At 38.8% G+C, this 18,225-nt stretch overlaps 1 protein-coding gene across 1 annotated transcript in view; it reads left to right on the top strand.

The window, feature by feature from the left end:
• The window catches only part of LOC107746860 (nuclear receptor corepressor 1-like), an 87,813-nt gene that overhangs the window by 13,503 nt on the left and 56,085 nt on the right, over positions 1–18,225 (top strand). The window contains exons 6-13 of the mRNA XM_016561189.1: positions 591–647; positions 739–791; positions 3,015–3,081; positions 4,648–4,820; positions 7,620–7,710; positions 12,206–12,384; positions 12,533–12,674; positions 17,683–17,844. Coding sequence (XP_016416675.1) covers positions 591–647; positions 739–791; positions 3,015–3,081; positions 4,648–4,820; positions 7,620–7,710; positions 12,206–12,384; positions 12,533–12,674; positions 17,683–17,844 — 924 coding nt within the window. The remainder of the gene's footprint in view (positions 1–590; positions 648–738; positions 792–3,014; positions 3,082–4,647; positions 4,821–7,619; positions 7,711–12,205; positions 12,385–12,532; positions 12,675–17,682; positions 17,845–18,225) is intronic.

Here is an 18,225-nt window from a genome sequence, read left to right as displayed (position 1 = left end):
TGAAATTACGTCTCACACAAGGTTTTCAAATTACTTTATAAGTTATTTAATGAAGAAATATGAAGGTGAGTACCTCACCTTCAGAATTATAATTATTTCACCCGCACCGGACAGAGACTGAGACGGTGCCGCTGCATGTCTTGCCAAACCTCTCACGGCAGCGTCATCAGCTTGAGATCGGCCTTTTTGATCGGTAGCCGATCAATCGGAGCACCCCTACTTGCAACTGTTACAAAAACAGATTGTAGATTTGAGTGTAAAGAATTGTGGGATTGTGTAATGGAGGCGTTTCCCAGACAGAACATTGCAGCTCAGGAAATGGTGATTTTTGGCATGTTTATTTTTACTCCCTTTCACCCTGGAGGAGAAAATGTTTTCCAAACAAGTGATAAATTGTTTGTCAGCTTAAACAATTTGTGTTTCTGCTGCTGAAATGCACAAAGCCTCACACATTCTGTCTGTATCAAAGCTAGAAATCAACAAATGAGAGCACAGTTCGTTCGTTTAGTGTGGTGTGTCGGCAGACTATCTAACCACAAGGGACATACATCTGTCTCTTTTACCAACATTCTGTCTCTGTCGTGCCACAGAAAAAGGCAGAAGAAGCCCATAAGATACTGGAAGGGTTGGGGCCTAAAGTGGAGCTGGTGAGTGCTGTGAAATTCTTTTCTGATGCAATAGATTGTGCGAGTTTGCGTTTCTAGCTAATCTGCAGCCATTTCCTCTGTCTCTCCACAGCCTCTGTACAACCAGCCCTCTGATACTAAAGTCTACCATGACAACATTAAGACGTGAGTATCTGCTCTCTGTAAGCTAACAGTAAATAATTCGAATAGTGGCTTTGACCGGACAAATCAGATGTGTGAGCAATGGACTGCACAGACTAGATGATTAGTTCAAATTTTGTTCTGTGTTGACTAGTTGTTGATCACGTGACTTCAGACTTGTTTTTTTTTTCTAGGGATGCACAAAATATCATTATTGGTTATTAGCCAATATTGGAAGTGTTTTTTCTGTTAAAGTAATCCTTTGCTGTCTCTAAAAACAGTACTAATGTAATTACACTTTTAATTTGTTTAGACAAAATAACAAATAGTACAGACTATTGACTTAACAGTATCAGCCATAATTTTAGTATCTTGTATACCCCCTTACAATGTAAAGCGCTTTGAGTGCCTAGAATAGCGCTATATAAATGTAATGAATTATTAATATTATTATCTACTATTTGTGGGTCCCATTTAGAGCCGTCACGATATCATATTTTCACTATATGATTGTTGTATGAAAAAAATCACATTGAAGGTATTATCATGATATCTATAGAAATGTTGATTAAATAAATCAATAATGCTTTAAGTAGTAGCCACACACTGCACTGTGGTCATCTTTTTTCTTTTTATGACAGGTGGCAACCAGCATTAAGGTGTAAGACTGCCACCTTCTATGTTTAATGCATCAACCAGACTGACGCTGCATTATCTCGGATATTAGTGTGTGTGATATTAACAAATATCAAAATGTAGCTTTTTTTAAAAAAATATAACGGTTATTGTCATCTTCGCTATGTATGATAAAAGTTAAACACAATGCAGACTCTGAAAATGGTCTGTGTTCCCTTGGAGCTTTCAATATAAGCCAGAATTTTTTTGGAGGGTGGTGCAAACTATAAGTGAGTGGGACGTGACTTTTTTTTCTTTTTTTTTTCTTTCTTCCAAAAAGCAGCATGAACCTTGAGGTGCTTGTATGTAAGCTTTCATTTCTCACCCACATCATCTTGGCTGTCAGACACTTTAAGCAGCCAACAGACAGTTGATGTGGCATGGTGTGTGCTGAGTCATTTAAATGAGGCAAACAATGACTCGCCAGCTAATCTTATGTGGGTTAAAGTGAAACTACTGTGTGTATGTAGACAGGTCAAGGTCGGTCAGTCTGTTTGTGTGTTGCGTCCGGTCGACTCATACAGCATAGGAGGGGGTGTGTATGTGAGGAGGAAAACCCTCAATTATCATGAATCAGAAGAAACAGTACTATCATAGACTACCATTCAAAAAATTTTGGCTCCATAAAATCTGCTTTTTAGTGAATTATTTTTAATTAAATGAATATTAAGCAAGGATGCATTAAATTGATCAAAAGTGGCTAAAGACATTTATAATCTTACAAAAGATTTCTATTAATAAAAGTTTTTTGAGCACCAAATCATCATATTAGAATGACTTCTGAAGGATCACACGACACTGAAGACTTAAGGAATGGCTACTGAAAACTCAGCTTTGCCATCACAGAAATAAATGACATTTTAAAATATATAAAAATAGACATGTTATTTTGGAAATTGTACTGTTTGACAAATTTAGTTTGTTTTTCTATATTTTTGAATTAAATAAATGCAGCCTTGGCAATAATGAGACTTCTTTCAGAAACTTTAAAACATTTTACTGACCCCAAACTTTTAAAAGGTAAATATAAAAAAGCAGCCTAAAATAAACTGCATTGTGCACAGCCCACATCACTGATCCACAAAATGTGTGAAGGCATTAAGTTTCTTTGAATGTTATAATATGATATCAAACCTGGAGTAAGAGTCATTAATATTCATTCATTTATCAGATGCTTTTATCCAAAGCAAGAAAAGCGAGTCATGCTAGGGGAGACAGTAACAGGAGAAGTGCCACATGAATTACACAGAGAGATGCAAAAGTCTGTGTCCCTACAGAATTGGTGATGAGATGAAAGTAAAAGGGTAGAGAAGGTTTTTAAAGGGTAAGAAAGTAAGCGGACAAACAACTTGTGAGTCAGGGGCTCATGGAATTGTATCTTGAGGCATTTTTTTGAAAGTAGAGACTAGAGAGAATTCAGCTCTTCTGATTGAGTTGGCAGGACTCAATGAGAGGCTGTATTCACCATGCTTGACTGTGGGCAGGTTATGTATCAGCAGAGAGATCTACAGTGTACAGTGTTTGCTCCTTTTATGAGAGGGAATGTAAACAGACTGGTTTTTATTGCTGCAGGAATCAGATGATGAGAAAGAAACTGATTCTGTTTTTCAAGAGGAGGAACCATGCACGCAAACAGAGGGTAAGTGTTTCTCTTTTCTGTGCTGTGTCAGTGAACGCATGAGTTTGAGTGCATGTTGAGTAAGTGCTCCTCCATCAGGTGAGGTGACTGAAGTTACAGAGAAACTAGAATATCTGTGGGAAAATCAAGAATGGAGTAAACACACAAACTTGCAGGTGCATTTTCACACCATTTTATGTTAATGACCTTGTAGACAGTGCTTTATAAATGGCCTTTGTTTACACATACAAACACATCTGCTTATGTGCACTTTATGATCACGTTTAGTTTGTGCTTACAGTAGAGAAGTTAAGTGAATGTGTGGGGCAAATATTTATTAGGCTGTATAGAGATGTTACTTTATGACTAATTAAAAAACAACAAATAAGGAGTTCCACATTGATCTCTATAGCCCTCATTTGCATATCAGTCCAAATTTTTGCTCGTGATTTATAATTTGTCATCTGTGTCTGGATTTACATTGCCAGAAGAGGTAAGAGGTTGTTTCATGTGTCTTTATAACAGTTGTGATACCTCTAAATCTGTGGCCTAACTACATGTGACACAGTGAAGAAAAAAATTTAAATACTCAAGACATTTTGTCATTAACACGGTTTCATGTTGTGTGGCATCATGCTCGGTAGAAATTCTGCTCCTCATAACTGTATATGAAATATGACATGTCTTCTGAATGGCTGTTATTATGTCCTGTTACAATTACATCTTTTTGTGGACTGAAAAAAAATGTCTTGTCACTAAAAATGTTGTCAACACTGTGTTGAGCTGTTTAGGGACCTCTTATAGATCGCCTATGGTTATAAAGATTGGCCAATTCCCTCTGTGTGTGTCTTTCTGCCTGTCCTCTTTCTTTTTCTTTTGTGGTTCAGGACTGTTGAGTGGTGATGTTTTCTTTAACTCCTGTGCTAAAAATAAACTGCTTAAGCTGCAAGGAAGCATAATGATTTTTTTTTTTTTTGGTTTGTTCTCAGGAAGGTATAGTTCAGTGCAATTGCTTGTTAGTAGACCCGGTCGGTCAGACCTGCTGGACCAAGGACAGTCAGAGAGGTGACATGGCCAAAAGCCAAGAGGAGGGTTAACTGTTCAGAGAGAGGAAAAACGAGCTGTTTTTTTGTTCTGTGTGTACCGTAGTACAGACACAAGCACACTTGTCTCTCTGTGCAGGTCTTGATTGAGGCTCCACTTGTTGAACCTCTTTGTTCTCGCTCATTCTCTGTTTCTGGCTCACTGTATCTTCGTCTGTCTCTTTTTGTCTGTCCTTTCAGGTTTATATGTCACACTGAGAAGTAACAAACAGATAAATTTGCAAATAGGAGTTCATTTACATAGTTCTTGTTGTCCCATCAGTAAAATTCATGCTTTGCTCAGTATTATTTAATGTTTTGTTTTTTGTTTCGTTTTTTGCTTTTGGATTGCATTACAAAATACACAAAATAATGTTCTTTTTAGCAGCATCATATGACCCCTTTAAGTGAATCTAATTTTTGTTTACTTGGATAATTACTCATAATCACTGTCAAATACTGATTTAGTTTTACTTTGCTAAAATGTTTTCTGTTGTTACCTTAGGAACAGAACATTTGCCAGCGGTATGATGAGCTGATGACGGAGTGGGAGAAAAAAGTTGAGCGAATGGAAAACAACCCACGCCGTAAAGCCAAGGAAAGCCGCACACGTGAATACTACGAGAGGCAGTTTCCTGAGATCCGCAAACAGCGCGAGCAACAGGAACGCTTCCAGAGGTCAGTCAGGGCCCCCAGTTTCTATGATGACCCAATGAACGCTCTGTCATACACACACATTTAACAGTATTGTGTTTCCCTGACACAGTTGTGATGTAACATCTTGTGTAAACACTTGAGGCGCTGTGTTCTGTCCTGACTCAGCAGTTGGCCAATCAGCATTGAGGATCCCGTGGGTGCTAGGGTCAGAGGTCAATCTGTGATAGTTCCTGGTACAGGTGTTACAGGGCTTCCCTGAATTACAGGGAACTCTTTCTGGAAAACCACTAAAGCAGAACAGAAGAACATCACACACCGCTGACCTTGATTAACCAGAAGCACAGACGCTGTCATTTTTGCTGATAAAACAAAATCTTATCAAGCAAAGTAGCCCGTTTATAGATATAGATATATTTATTGCACAAGACTTCGCCAGTGTTGCTTTCTGCCTTTGACTTCTTTACCTAATCATAAGATGAAAATTGAAGAACTGAACTGCTCCGACTGATTCAGTCAGTGAGTGAGTGAGAGACTAATTAAAAATAAATCAGCACAAGACTGATATTTGGTAATCTTCTCTGTATGCCTTAAATATACATCGATTCTTATTAAATCCACAAATGTTATTCAATTTTTCTTTCTTTTATTGTTTGATTAACATTAAGGACACAGCCAGCAGCAGGTATATTAAGCTGGTGTCACTTTAAGACCGACTGCATGGACTGAATATACTGATACACATCCGGTTTTCTGTAAATGTGACCGGTGTTGGCAAAATCAGTCGGAATGCACACGGGCTAATTTTTAGCTACAGACAAAAAAATGTCAGGTTTTCACAAAAATGAGTTCATTAAACCCTCGTCTAGCAATCCTAATGCTCCAAATAGTACCATATTGGCCCGAATATAAGACGACCCCCCTTTTTCCAGATGTACCTTTTGGAAAAAGGCTTTTTAAAAACCAAATCTTGTTTTTTCTCAGTAAAACACATTTTGTCTTCAATTATTTTCATATTGCATATTTTTCCTATTTAAATTTTTGTTTTGAAAGTATGGTAAAAACTGGTAAAATGTACCAACAATCACATTTAAAAAAGATACACTTTTTGATATACCATTAAAAAAAAAAAAAAAAAACAGGTAGCCCATCTGAATTAAGACATTTAGGCTATAGATCTAATACCAGCCTACCAAAATCTTATTAACAGTAGAAGTAAAATCTTACTGTAGTCTTCAAATCTGGGTACTGTCTTACGTTTTAAAATCACAAAGAGAGTTTGGTCCCATCAGGCTAACGTGACAGTCACGACTCATGCAGCTGTAAGGTTTTCTGCTTCTTTTGTTATTACTCGAGATCTTTACAACACGCATTACATTACGTATTTCATGGCACACTCGTTTTATGCGGTTTTGGCGCCACCTATTGTTGTGGGTGTATTATTGACATGTCAAAGTCTAGACCCTGAATATAAGACGACCGCGTTTTTTCAGATGTATTTCCAAGAAAAAAACATCGTCTTATATTCGGGTCAATACGGTAATTAAACATCTAAAATTATCTTTATTTGTACGCTTTCTGAGAGGAGTACCTTTTTCTCTGCTCACTTCTCGCGCTGCCGCTGACTGACATATGAATCGCGCACATAAAGGCGCTTCCACCAGCGCGTGATCCCGATACATGCACATACTGTATACACAGAATTACAGTATTTAAAGGTCCCATATTGTCAAAACTGAAATTTCCTGGCTTTTTTCATGATAACTGAGGTCTAGGTGCTTGGCCTGGCCGTGCATCACGTAGAACACAACAGGCCAATCAGAAGAGAGGCTCATGAATATTAATTAGACAGGCCAAAATCGACCTGTTCTCAGCAGAGCTCCTGAGAAAGGAGCTGTAAAAATATACTGAGATGGTTTTTGGTACTTATACCGCAAATATATATTCTTAAGGACATCAAAACCTAAAATAAAACTCCAGAAAGGTGTAAAATATGGGACCTTTAAGTAGGCTGTTCACGCAAACGTAATCTGTTATGTTTTAAGTGAACGTTTGGGGAACTGTTGGGGAAAAACATCTGATGTGTAACATTTATATTAGATCCGTGCAGTACAGTAGGTCTTAATATATAGGCCGTCTGTCTCATTAATGTAAATCGAACAGTAGAAAAGAGGGAATCACTCACTGCTCTTGATTAAACTGCTTTTGTAGTTTTAATAATCAATTTATTTGTAATGAACACACTAAAGGGATTGTTTTGATCATTTGTTTTTTCTTGCTTGAATGCTTTTGCTTAGATGTAAAATGAAAAAGTAATGCACTATTTGTTCTTTCTTATTTTTGTTCTACTGTTGTTGTTGTTGTTGTTGTTGTTTTTGCATCTGTTCTTATTTTTAATAACAAAGATAAAAATAAAAAATACCTATATTGTGATTATTAATATAGCAATTTAACTTTTCCCTAAATTAGTTTTTCTTGTTCACCTCATAAACGTCTGTAGTTCTGTTCATTCAGATCAAACCATCCAAATTGAGTGAGCACTGTTTGTCTGTCTTGATTGTTTAGACAAGCCAGAGTATGTAGCTATTGTTGCTGGAAGAGTCTCTAAACCAAAGAACTTCAGAGCTCCAGTGCTCATGAATAGACCCGGAGGAATCTTGCCAATAGCTGTAACCACTGCTTCAAAGGCTTTTTGTGGGAGAAGAAACGGGGTGGGACTCTGGTCTAGTAGCTTGCTTGAGAAAGCGCTGTTACATGGTACGGAGACAACAAAGTCAGGAACAGACAAACTCTCTAACCATGCTTCATCGTTCCTGTCATTAGGGTGGGCCAGAGGGGGACAGGCCTGTCTGCCACCATCGCAAGAAGTGAACACGAGATATCCGAGATCATTGACGGCCTCTCAGAGCAGGAGGTAAACCACTGGTTAATATCTCTGAAATCTGAACCATACAGAAAAACTTTACCCCAAGTACAGAAAATGTAATAGCCAGAGTTTTAGAGCTTCAGGAGGGTAGCAGTTAAACATGCACCCCGGCCTTCTCCCATACATCAGACTTTATTATTTCCTGTGAGCCATTGCAGTAATTTTATCATCACATAGCCAGATTATGCAGCATAAAATCTGATGTACTTTGCATCTTATTTTAATTAAGAATCACCCACTTAGACATGACTGAGGGAATGGAGTCCAACCACACTTTTTGCTTTGTTTAATGTCAGGCCTACCTGAAAGAGACACTTAAAACACTCATCCAAACAATACTGAAAAACTAGCAACAATGTATATACAGTGGGTACGGAAAGTATTCAGACCCCCTTAAATTTTTCACTCTTTGTTATATTGCAGCCATTTGCTAAAATCTTTTAAGTTAATTTTTTTTCCTCATTAATGTACACACAGCACCCCATATTGACAGAAAAACACAGAATTGTTGACATTTTTGCAGGGGATATACAATTTTTATAAATTGTACAGGAATGTGAGTGGGACAATGATTCAGTGATGTGATGTAAACTGTAGGTCACCGGGAATACAGCTCAGTTTCACTCTTCATCTCTAGCCTACATAATAATCTAATAACTGACAGGTGAAGTCAGGCAGGCCAGTGCAGAATAAACGCCTACTACGCCCACTTTCCTTTGTGTCACGGAAAAGCAGATAGATATAAAGAGTCAAGAAGAGCCACAAACTACTGGAGTGATAAATAAGGGACATTTTCTGTAAGAGCAGAAAGGAAGTTTATTTGTGATAAGCTATCATTAAAATGATGTAATACCCAGACTCACTGAGATGCTTTCTTCAGCCGAGAGCGCACAAGGGTGTGAACTTGCACTGAACTTTCTCCAATTCATATTTTTCCCTCTGTAAATCTGTCTAGATCCATCCATCTATCAGATTACCGCACTTATGCAAGACATGTCTCTGGACATCATTAGGACATGTTGATGTCATTACAAACACTCCAGACTCATTGTTTTTGATATGTCTAAGAGTCAACTCTATCCCAGGGCAAACATAGTTCTCAAAGATCCTGTTTCTATACAAACAACCTTCTGTACCGTATTTGTTCAAGTTTAAAGATGATCAAATATTGACACTGAATAGTATAGATTTAAAATAAAATGTAAAAAATCACCCTTTAGTCAATTTTTTTTCCTGCGACTTCATAAAACCATCACCATAATCTAAAGTGATTACATAATTTATCAAATTACAGATATACAATTGCAAGAATAAAGGCTTTAGGACTGTGGAGGTGGGATAATTCAGTTAACGTCAAAGTAACATCTTAAATTAAGCATAGCTAGTTGGTTTTATAGCTTTATATGAATACAAACAAATAGACTGACATTTTACAACGTGTATTAAATCCCTGTGGAACATCATTTTACACATATAATGTTCAGGAAAAATGTGAACAGTGCTTATTCTGTTACCTTTTTTTGCAGGTTATATTTACATTTGGCCCAGCGATGTAAGACCACACTGGAAAACATTGTGTTTGTTCAATTAAGCATTAAAAATCCATGAGCTTATCTCTTAAGTAAAGGGGAGAACAGCATCACCGCAATTAAATCCCTGGGGTAAATAGTAAAATATGTATTCCTCTTAAAAGTACCAGCTGACTCTGTTAGCAAACAATTGCTTTATGCACTTTTAAAAGGGTAATTTATAGCAAGGGGTCTCCTTGGAATAAATACAGTAACTAGGCTAAAAACAGAGATATAGGCAAGCTGTGACAGGGTACTGAACCAGAACATTTCACAGCTAATGCTCAGATAAGACAAGGTTGACTTGTTGTGCTACTATATACACAGTATCTACTATGAGTATCAAGACGGTCAGTGCTAAAGTAAACAATTGAAGAGTCTGTGTTTTAGTGATAGCTATGATTTGTTTGGATTGTTAGAAGCAGGTGTTGAACTGTAGTTTATTCCATGCTGTATGTTTAAGACCACAGGGACAGAATGAACACATTGTGTGATGAACTTTATTAATAAATGAACTTTAGAAATTACAAAGAAGAGTAAAAAAATATTTATTAAGAATACAAATATTGAACTTGTCATATTGTCTCCTGATAGTCTCAGTTTCTTTTCAGTTCAGTCCCAGATCTTGGGAAGGTTCTCCAAGATTCTCCGTCGATGAGACGGGTTAGACACACCTGCTGCACACAGCTCCTCCTCTGTAATACCACTGCATGAGAAGAGAACACACAATGACATTTGGCAGCGTGTACTGTATATACAGTGGGTACGGAAAGTATTCAGACCCCCTTAAATTTTTCACTCTTTGTTATTATTGCAGCCATTTGTTAAAATCATTTAAGTTAATTTTTTTTCCTCATTAATGTACACATAGCACCCCATATTGACAGAAAAACACAGAATTGTTGACATTTTTGCAGATTTATTAAAAATGAAAAACTGAAATATCACATGGTCCTAAGTATTCGGACCCTTTGCTGTGACACTCATATATTTAACTCAGGTGCTGTCCATTTGTTCTGATCATCCTTGAGATGGTTCTACACCTTCATTTGAGTCCAGCTGTGTTTGATTATACTGATTGGACTTGATTAGGAAAGCCACACACCTGTCTATATAAGACCTTACAGCTCACAGTGCATGTCAGAGCAAATGAGAATCATGAGGTCAAAGGAATTGCCTGAAGAGCTCAGAGACAGAATTGTGGCAAGGCACAGATCTGGTCAAGGTTACAAAAAAATTTCTGCTGCACTTAAGGTTCCTAAGAGCACGGTGGCCTCCATAATCCTTAAATGGAAGACGTTTGGGATGACCAGAACCCTTCCTAGAGCTGGCTGTCCGGCCAAACTGAGCTATCGGGGGAGAAGAGCCTTGGTGAGAGAGGTAAAGAAGAACCCAAAGATCACTGTGGCTGAGCTCCAGAGATGCAGTCGGGAGATGGGAGAAAGTTGTAGAAAGTCAACCATCACTGCAGCCCTCCACCAGTTGGGGCTTTATGGCAGAGTGGCCCGACGGAAGCCTCTCCTCAGTTCAAGACACATGAAAGCCCGCATGGAGTTTGCTAAAAAACATCTGAAGGACTCCAAGATGGTGAGAAATAAGATTCTCTGGTCTGATGAGACCAAGATAGAACTTTTTGGCCTTAATTCTAAGCGGTATGTGTGGAGAAAACCAGGCACTGCTCATCACCTGTCCAATACAGTCCCAACAGTGAAGCATGGTGGTGGCAGCATCATGCTGTGGGGGTGTTTTTCAGCTGCAGGGACAGGACGACTGGTTGCAATCGAGGGAAAGATGAATGCGGCCAAGTACAGGGATATCCTGGGCGAAAACCTTCTCCAGAGTGCTCAGGACCTCAGACTGGAACTAAGGTTTACCTTCCAACAAGACAATGACCCTAAGCACACAGCTAAAATAACGAAGGAGTGGCTTCTCAACAACTCTGTGACTGTTCTTGAATGGCCCAGCCAGAGCCCTGACTTAAACCCAATTGAGCATCTCTGGAGAGACCTAAAAATGGCTGTCCACCAACGTTTACCATCCAACCTGACAGAACTGGAGTGGATCTGCAAGAGGGAATGGCAGAGGATCCCCAAATCCATGTGTGAAAAACTTGTTGCATCTTTCCCAAAGACTCATGGCTGTATTAGATCAAATGGGTGCTTCTACTAAATACTGAGCATTTTTCAGTTTTTCTTTTTTAATAAATTTGCAAAAATGTCAACAATTCTGTGTTTTTCTGTCAATATGGGGTGCTGTGTGTACATTAATGAGGAAAAAAAATTAACTTAAATGATTTTAGCAAATGGCTGCAATATAACAAAGAGTGAAAAATTTAAGGGGGTCTGAATACTTTCCGTACCCACTGTAGATTTGTGATCATAATTGATATTAGTCCAAAAATAAGTACTGATTATTTTACAGACAAGAAAACAACACGGGTAATACAATTCTGATTGAGGATTTTAGTTTACTATCATTTCTGCATTTACTGTTTTCTAGCTTGCTTCCAAATCTAGCAATTCTATAATATTACAAATATTGTTGGCTATTTGACAAATTGCTTTTGCTTGCCTTTTGTAAGTCGCTTTGGAGAAAGCGTCTGCTAAAAGTGTAAAAGTAAATGTAAAACTATTAAAGATTTGATGTCATTTACTTGGCAAATCCTGTGAAAAAGTGCAATTTTGTTTCCTGGAGGCCTGATAAAAACTGTTCCTAGTCCTGGAAGTTGTGTTGCAACCGAGTAATCTGATTGGAGCTTTGTGATTATTCGTAAGTTGCAAGTTTGTGTGCAGTATGCATCAGACGGTCAGTGAATGGACTGTGGGCGGCCTGTGGGTGTGCTGTCGGAGGCTGAGACTAGAGTAATGTAAACAAGCACTGCAGAATCATCCTGAACACCTTTTTGTCTCTCTCAGAACAATGAGAAACAGATGAGGCAGTTGTCTGTCATTCCTCCCATGATGTACGATTCCGAACAGCGGAGAGTGAAGTTTATCAACATGAACGGTCTGATGGATGACCCAATGAAGGTCTACAAATCCCGCCAGTTCATGAATGTCTGGACCGAACACGAGAAGGAGATCTTCAAGGAGAAGTGAGTAACAGTGGCTTATTTTGGCATGTTAAGTGAGTGAGTGTAAATGTGCTGCAGTTTTTTCTCACCTTTGTCTCTTTGGCATGTTAAGTGAGTGAGTGTAAATGTGCTGCAGTTTTTTCTCACCTTTATCTCTTCTGTGACATAGGTTTGTGCAGCATCCAAAAAACTTCGTGCTCATTGCTTCATTTCTGGAGAGAAAGGTGGGTTTTCTGTTTTGTGACTTTGAGTATGGTGGACTGCTGTCACACCCAGGATGTCCCTGGATGTTCATCAGTGGATGTTTGAACTGAAGCGCTGTAACAGCTTTACTGACTCAGATCACACCTCCCCACCCACAGACAGCGTTTTTTCATTGCATTATGGTATTTTCTTTTTAACTTCAAGCCCAAGTGATACAGCTGTATTTATATTTTCTCTCAGCTTGTAACACTCCAAAGAGAAAGGAAAACTTGAAATCGCATCATATGACCCCTTTAACGTTTATAAAACTAAGTTTTACGAGCCCAAACTTTTGAACAGTAGTGTATTAACAAAGTAAGCACTAAATGACAATAGTGAATGCATATAGCTGTGTCAATATTAACAGCTACAAACTGTAAATTACAGCTACAAACTGTAAATTTGCAACTGACATGTTTCAAGACTGGCATTCATTGCAAGACAGCATTTTAAGTAGGTCATATTCCTTTTTCCTCCCTGAAGTTTTTTTTTTTTTGGAAAGATAATGCAAAATTGCAAGCTATTGTGTAGGGGTGAGTTGAATTTGCATTCATTCTTGTGATTGCAAACAAGCAGAAGGACTGTTTTAAGATTCAGTTTAAAGGGGTCATATGATGCGATTTCAATTTTGCCTTTCTCTTTGGAGTATTACAAGCTCTTGGTGCATAAAGAAGATCTGTAAAGTTGCAAAGACTAAAGTGTCAAATCCAAAGAGATATTCTTTATAAAAGTTAAGAGTCAACCACGCCTACCTAAAACAGCTCATTCTAACACGCCCCCACATACCTACGTCACTATCTGGGAAGATTTGCATAACGCCGCCCAAATGTTCACGCAAAGAAAGAAGGCGTAACTTTGATTCTCGCTGTAGTATTGTTGCCGCCGCCATGTTGTGGAGGTGCTGTGTGTTTCGTTATGAAAGCGAAACTACTTAGTTTGGCCTTCCAAAAGAGGACACAACTAGAAATCAGTGGTTAAGTTGTATTTACAGCACTGTTCCGGAACAGTTCAACCCAAATATTCAGATGTGTGCAGCACATTTTATGGAGGACGAGGACTGTTTCCTGGGAGAGTAGCCTACAGTGCCGGTGTCTGTTTCTATAAATTTAATCAGTAATTATGTCCCCACTGGATGCAACAAATTCCTCGTTTATAATGGGTTTTATTGTTTTTGTCTCATCGCACACACGACATCACAGTATGTTAAGGGGCGTAACATTTCCGTCACACTAGGGATATCCCGGTATCAAATTTTCATATTGCGATAAATTGCTAATGCTTTTATTACGGTATACGGTATTATCACGATGAGGTATTCGGCCAATCACAACGCACTGGATAGCTGGCCAATCAGAGCACACCTCGCTTTTCAGAATGATGAGCTTTGTAAAAATCGACGCGTTTCAGAAAGGCGGGGCATAGAGGAGAAACAATAATGTACAGTATGTGGAAAATAATGTGTTTTTTTTTTACCTTAAACCGCATAAACACATTGCATTACACCAAATACACAAGATAATGTTATTTTTCGCAATGTCATATGACCCCTTTAAGTACTCAAGAAGCCCCCTAGTGTTCAGTATGCACTGTTACAACATCTGCATCTCAGTCTGAGAAAGCGTGTGCTTTTAAATGGCTCTGTGTTTTGACTTTTTTTTTTTATGAGGGGGGTGTGTTTGAATCATGCTTAAGGAGAGGTTGTGCTTTTTCTTTTTTTATGAGAGGGTGTGTTTTGTGGTTGTTTTTGTACGCTGTTGACTATGTTTTATGAGAACTCATACCGCGTGTGTGTGCGCGCGCGCAGGTTATCAGGCAAAAATGCATCTGTGCTTTGAGAGTCTCTCTCTTGCTCTCTCTGATTTATGGAGGGCTGTACAGCTTTCCAGGAATCCGTTTTATATCTGTTTGGCACAGCCGAGAGGCTCCATGCTGTTGTCAGGGACCACAGAGGGAAAAGAAGAGAACATGAGAGTTTCAAACTCCAACTTTAAAGCTGTTGGAGCATAGTATCTGAGGCTTCTTATTTTCACATGCATACTTACTCAAACACAGTGTTTTAGGAGGAGGAAATCTGGCTATGACACCCAAACAAGGTGGTTATCTGATTGCATGGATAGATGATTTCAAGTAAACATGAAATTGAAACCCCAAAAAGTTTGTATTTGTTGTGAGGGGACTAATCCTCTGTTATGGAAGTAAAATGCATTGCTAATGCAATCAATGTATCATTTTACTTTAAGACAACAAACATAATTGGACATTACACCTGTGTTTTGGTTCTGAATATTTGATCTGTTTCATCATTCAACTGTAATGGTGAAAGAAAATATATAAATTGAGTAGGCAACAAGAGATGGATAATGAATTTAGGGGCATGGTTAATAATGTAGACTTATGTCATTCCATTATGTAGATCTCATCTAAATAAACTAGTGCTGTCAAACGATTAATTGCGATTAATCGCATTCAAAATAAAAGTTTTTATTTACATAATATATGTGTGTACAGTGTATATTTATTATGTACTGTATATATAAATACTCACACATACAGTATATATTTTGAAAATATTTACGTGTATATATTTGTGTTAATATAATTTATATCATATATATAAATATATTTAATATATAAACGTAACACATGTTTCTTAAATATTCATGCATGGGTGTATATTTATATATACATAATAAATATACACAGTACACACACATGCTGTGTAAACAAAACTTTTATTTTGGATGCAATTAATCGCGATTAATCATTTGACAGCACTAAAATAAACTCAACATTAGCATTTTAAGTCATTAAAAATGAACAATTAATAGCCTGCTTTGAACTGGACTTGACAAAACGCGTACAAAGGAAGGTAAAGGGACAGTTCAACCAGAAATGTAACATCTGTTATCATTTACTCACTTTTATGCAATTTCAAACCTGCATGACTTACGTTCTTCTGTGAATCAAAAAATTTTTAAAAAGATATTTTATAATAACGTTCTTCCAAATATCATCTTTTGTGTTCCACAGAACATAAAGGTTTGGAACAACATCAGAGTGAGAGAATTTTTGGGTGAACTATCCCATTAATAAAGATTTAAGGACTGAGCGACGTGAGCCTGTGGAACTAAAAAGTTATATTTATTAATTTATAACAACATTTGGTTTGACCAACAAACTTCAACAGCCCTCTACGGACACCTTGGCAATTGAATCGCCATTGGCTAGTGAACTGATTTGCTGAAATCAAAACAGGGACGATAATAGGTGAGCGCCAGCCAATGAGATTGCCGTTTGCGCATTAGTTCCGCCCACTACCGGAGAAAGCGGTAGTTCTTGAAAGCTGAAGAATTCCAAAGGAACTCTGTTATTTTTACAGGAAAATACAACAAAGAATATCGTTTACATGTAGCGCGTCAATTCTCTCTCTCCCTGTCTCTCTGCGTGTGTGTGAAACAAAGCGACGGCGAGTCGTGCGCCTTCACACTAGAGTTTACGGTACGTTAAATACAGGTGCGTTGCACATCCATTCAGATGAACTGAAAAAACAGCACAGATCGCTTGGCGGAGAGTGAAACCGATGCGCTCAGTCAGAGAGTGAAAATATATCTGTGCTAAACTTATACTTAGCCTCCAACTCACACTGGCGAGTGAAATCTGAGAATTTATTAGCAATTGGCTAATATTAGACATAATTTAGTCGCCCAGAGTGAAGATTTAGTCGCATATGCGAGTGATTTACTCGCAATGTAGAGGGTTGTTCAAGCTATCATTTCATTACTCAGTAAAATAATGTAATGTTCATTATTTGAAGGTGTCATTGATACCACAAGAAAAAAGCTCTTGTAGTCTTACTACGCACTTGTGTGTTCTTGGTATTCTGCTTTCGCAATGTGTGAAATACTATAGACACTGTATTGTGGTATTGCAATCGGGTCATCTAGTTTAATGAACAATATCCCATAAATAAAGTCCTCATTTCCCATTAAATCCTCTCTATCCTGGCCTGTTTTCATGGGGGTGCTTTAAAACTTTATTTTCTTTCTGTTTCACATGCTTGCAATCCCTGTTAGCATTCTTTACCGTGAGAATGTTTTTAAATAAACTCAATAAACCAAATACCATATCTTATTGAATTATGAGTAAATGTGTTTAACATTTGGCAAATGCCAGAAAAACTAAGTTAACAAGCGCTGCTTGATGTACATATGATATATCTTGGATAATATCAAACAAATGGGATGAGCATATACACGGCTGGTCTAACTCGATTAGCCCTCTGTCACCTGTGTGTGTGTGAGCAGCTGCTGTACGGAATCGGCATTAATAACTGCTATGCTTCAATCTAAACAGCGCAGACACGCTGGATAAGAGTGTGTGTAACAGAGGACTTCTGTGAGCACCCCTGCCATGCAGATCACAAGCTGAGGCTGCGGGTCATTGAAAGCATGTGTCTTTGAGTCAGGAGTTGAGCTGCAGTAATGAGGAGATGATCTGATCTTTTCCACATACACACACACACACTCACTCACGCTGCCTGACCCTTCAGCCCCCAGTAGCCCCAGGCGCTTTCAGCAAGCAGGCGTATGCGCAGCTGTTTTTGTTTGCATATGTGGCCATAAGTGTTTCCTGGTGTCTCTTTAGCTACCTGGATATATACAGTTCAGTCTTGGTTTCCTCTACCACCTGTTGTGATTCTTATGTTCACATACTGATTAAAAAGAGAGGGCAAGCAGGTTCAGTTTTTATCTTATCTTTAAAGTGTGTGTGTGTGTGTGCGTGGAGTATAGTCTGTTAACCGAGCTTTCCTGTGTGTGGGTGGAGTGTATGACCCTGCTCCACATTAGAGACCCATAAAAGTGTTTGTGTCAGTCGAGTTCAGCTCACGTGGAGTACTGAACGCTGTTCCAAGCAAACTTCTGCTCGAGCTTTCTGTTCCCAGAGTCCCCCGAGAATGTTTTAGAGAAAGCGAGCGAGAGAACAAGCCAGAAAAATATGCATAAGCGGGAAGAACAAACTTCTATTCCTTTTTTTCCTTCTTAAACTGGCAGCACGTGTGTTCTGCCGTCCCTCTAGAGCTTTTTCGGAGAAAGAGGGAGGGTTGGAGAATGTGTGTGTACGCGAGACACCCCTCCTGAGCTGCGCAGTGGTATGCACCGTTTGTACCGACACCAGTGGGAAAGTTGTGGAGCAGCTTGCTGTGCCAATCAAAATCCTGATGGGGCTGGGTTAAGATCGGTCAGTCTCCTCTCCCCTCCACCCTGCGGGGATTACCTGGGTTGACCCTAGCATTCAGATTAGCTAGCGCTCGCACACATTTTTGTGTGTGAGTGAGATGGAGATGCCACCGCTTCTTTAGCAGGCTCAAACAACCCCGTGGCACGCTTTCTCAGAATATGCGCCATTGATCTGCGAGCCGGGTCCCGCAGCTGAGGATCTGTTCCAGCGCAACGCCGCTGTCAGGCAGCCTGAGGCGCGCGCTCCTGCTCAGCCTGTTCTTGTCACTAACTCTGGCCTCGGCGCCACTGCATTCTGGGATATATAATGGCATAAAAAAGGACACTCATGAGGGGCAGATAAACATAGATGAAGGTACTGTATGAATGAGTAAATGTGGAG

This window comes from Sinocyclocheilus rhinocerous, unplaced genomic scaffold, assembly GCF_001515625.1.
Source record: "Sinocyclocheilus rhinocerous isolate Xijiao unplaced genomic scaffold, SAMN03320098_v1.1 scaffold468, whole genome shotgun sequence".
Taxonomy (NCBI): domain Eukaryota; kingdom Metazoa; phylum Chordata; class Actinopteri; order Cypriniformes; family Cyprinidae; genus Sinocyclocheilus; species Sinocyclocheilus rhinocerous.
The sequence above is the reverse complement of the archived record's forward strand: the minus strand, read 5'-3'. Positions and strand labels throughout refer to the sequence as shown.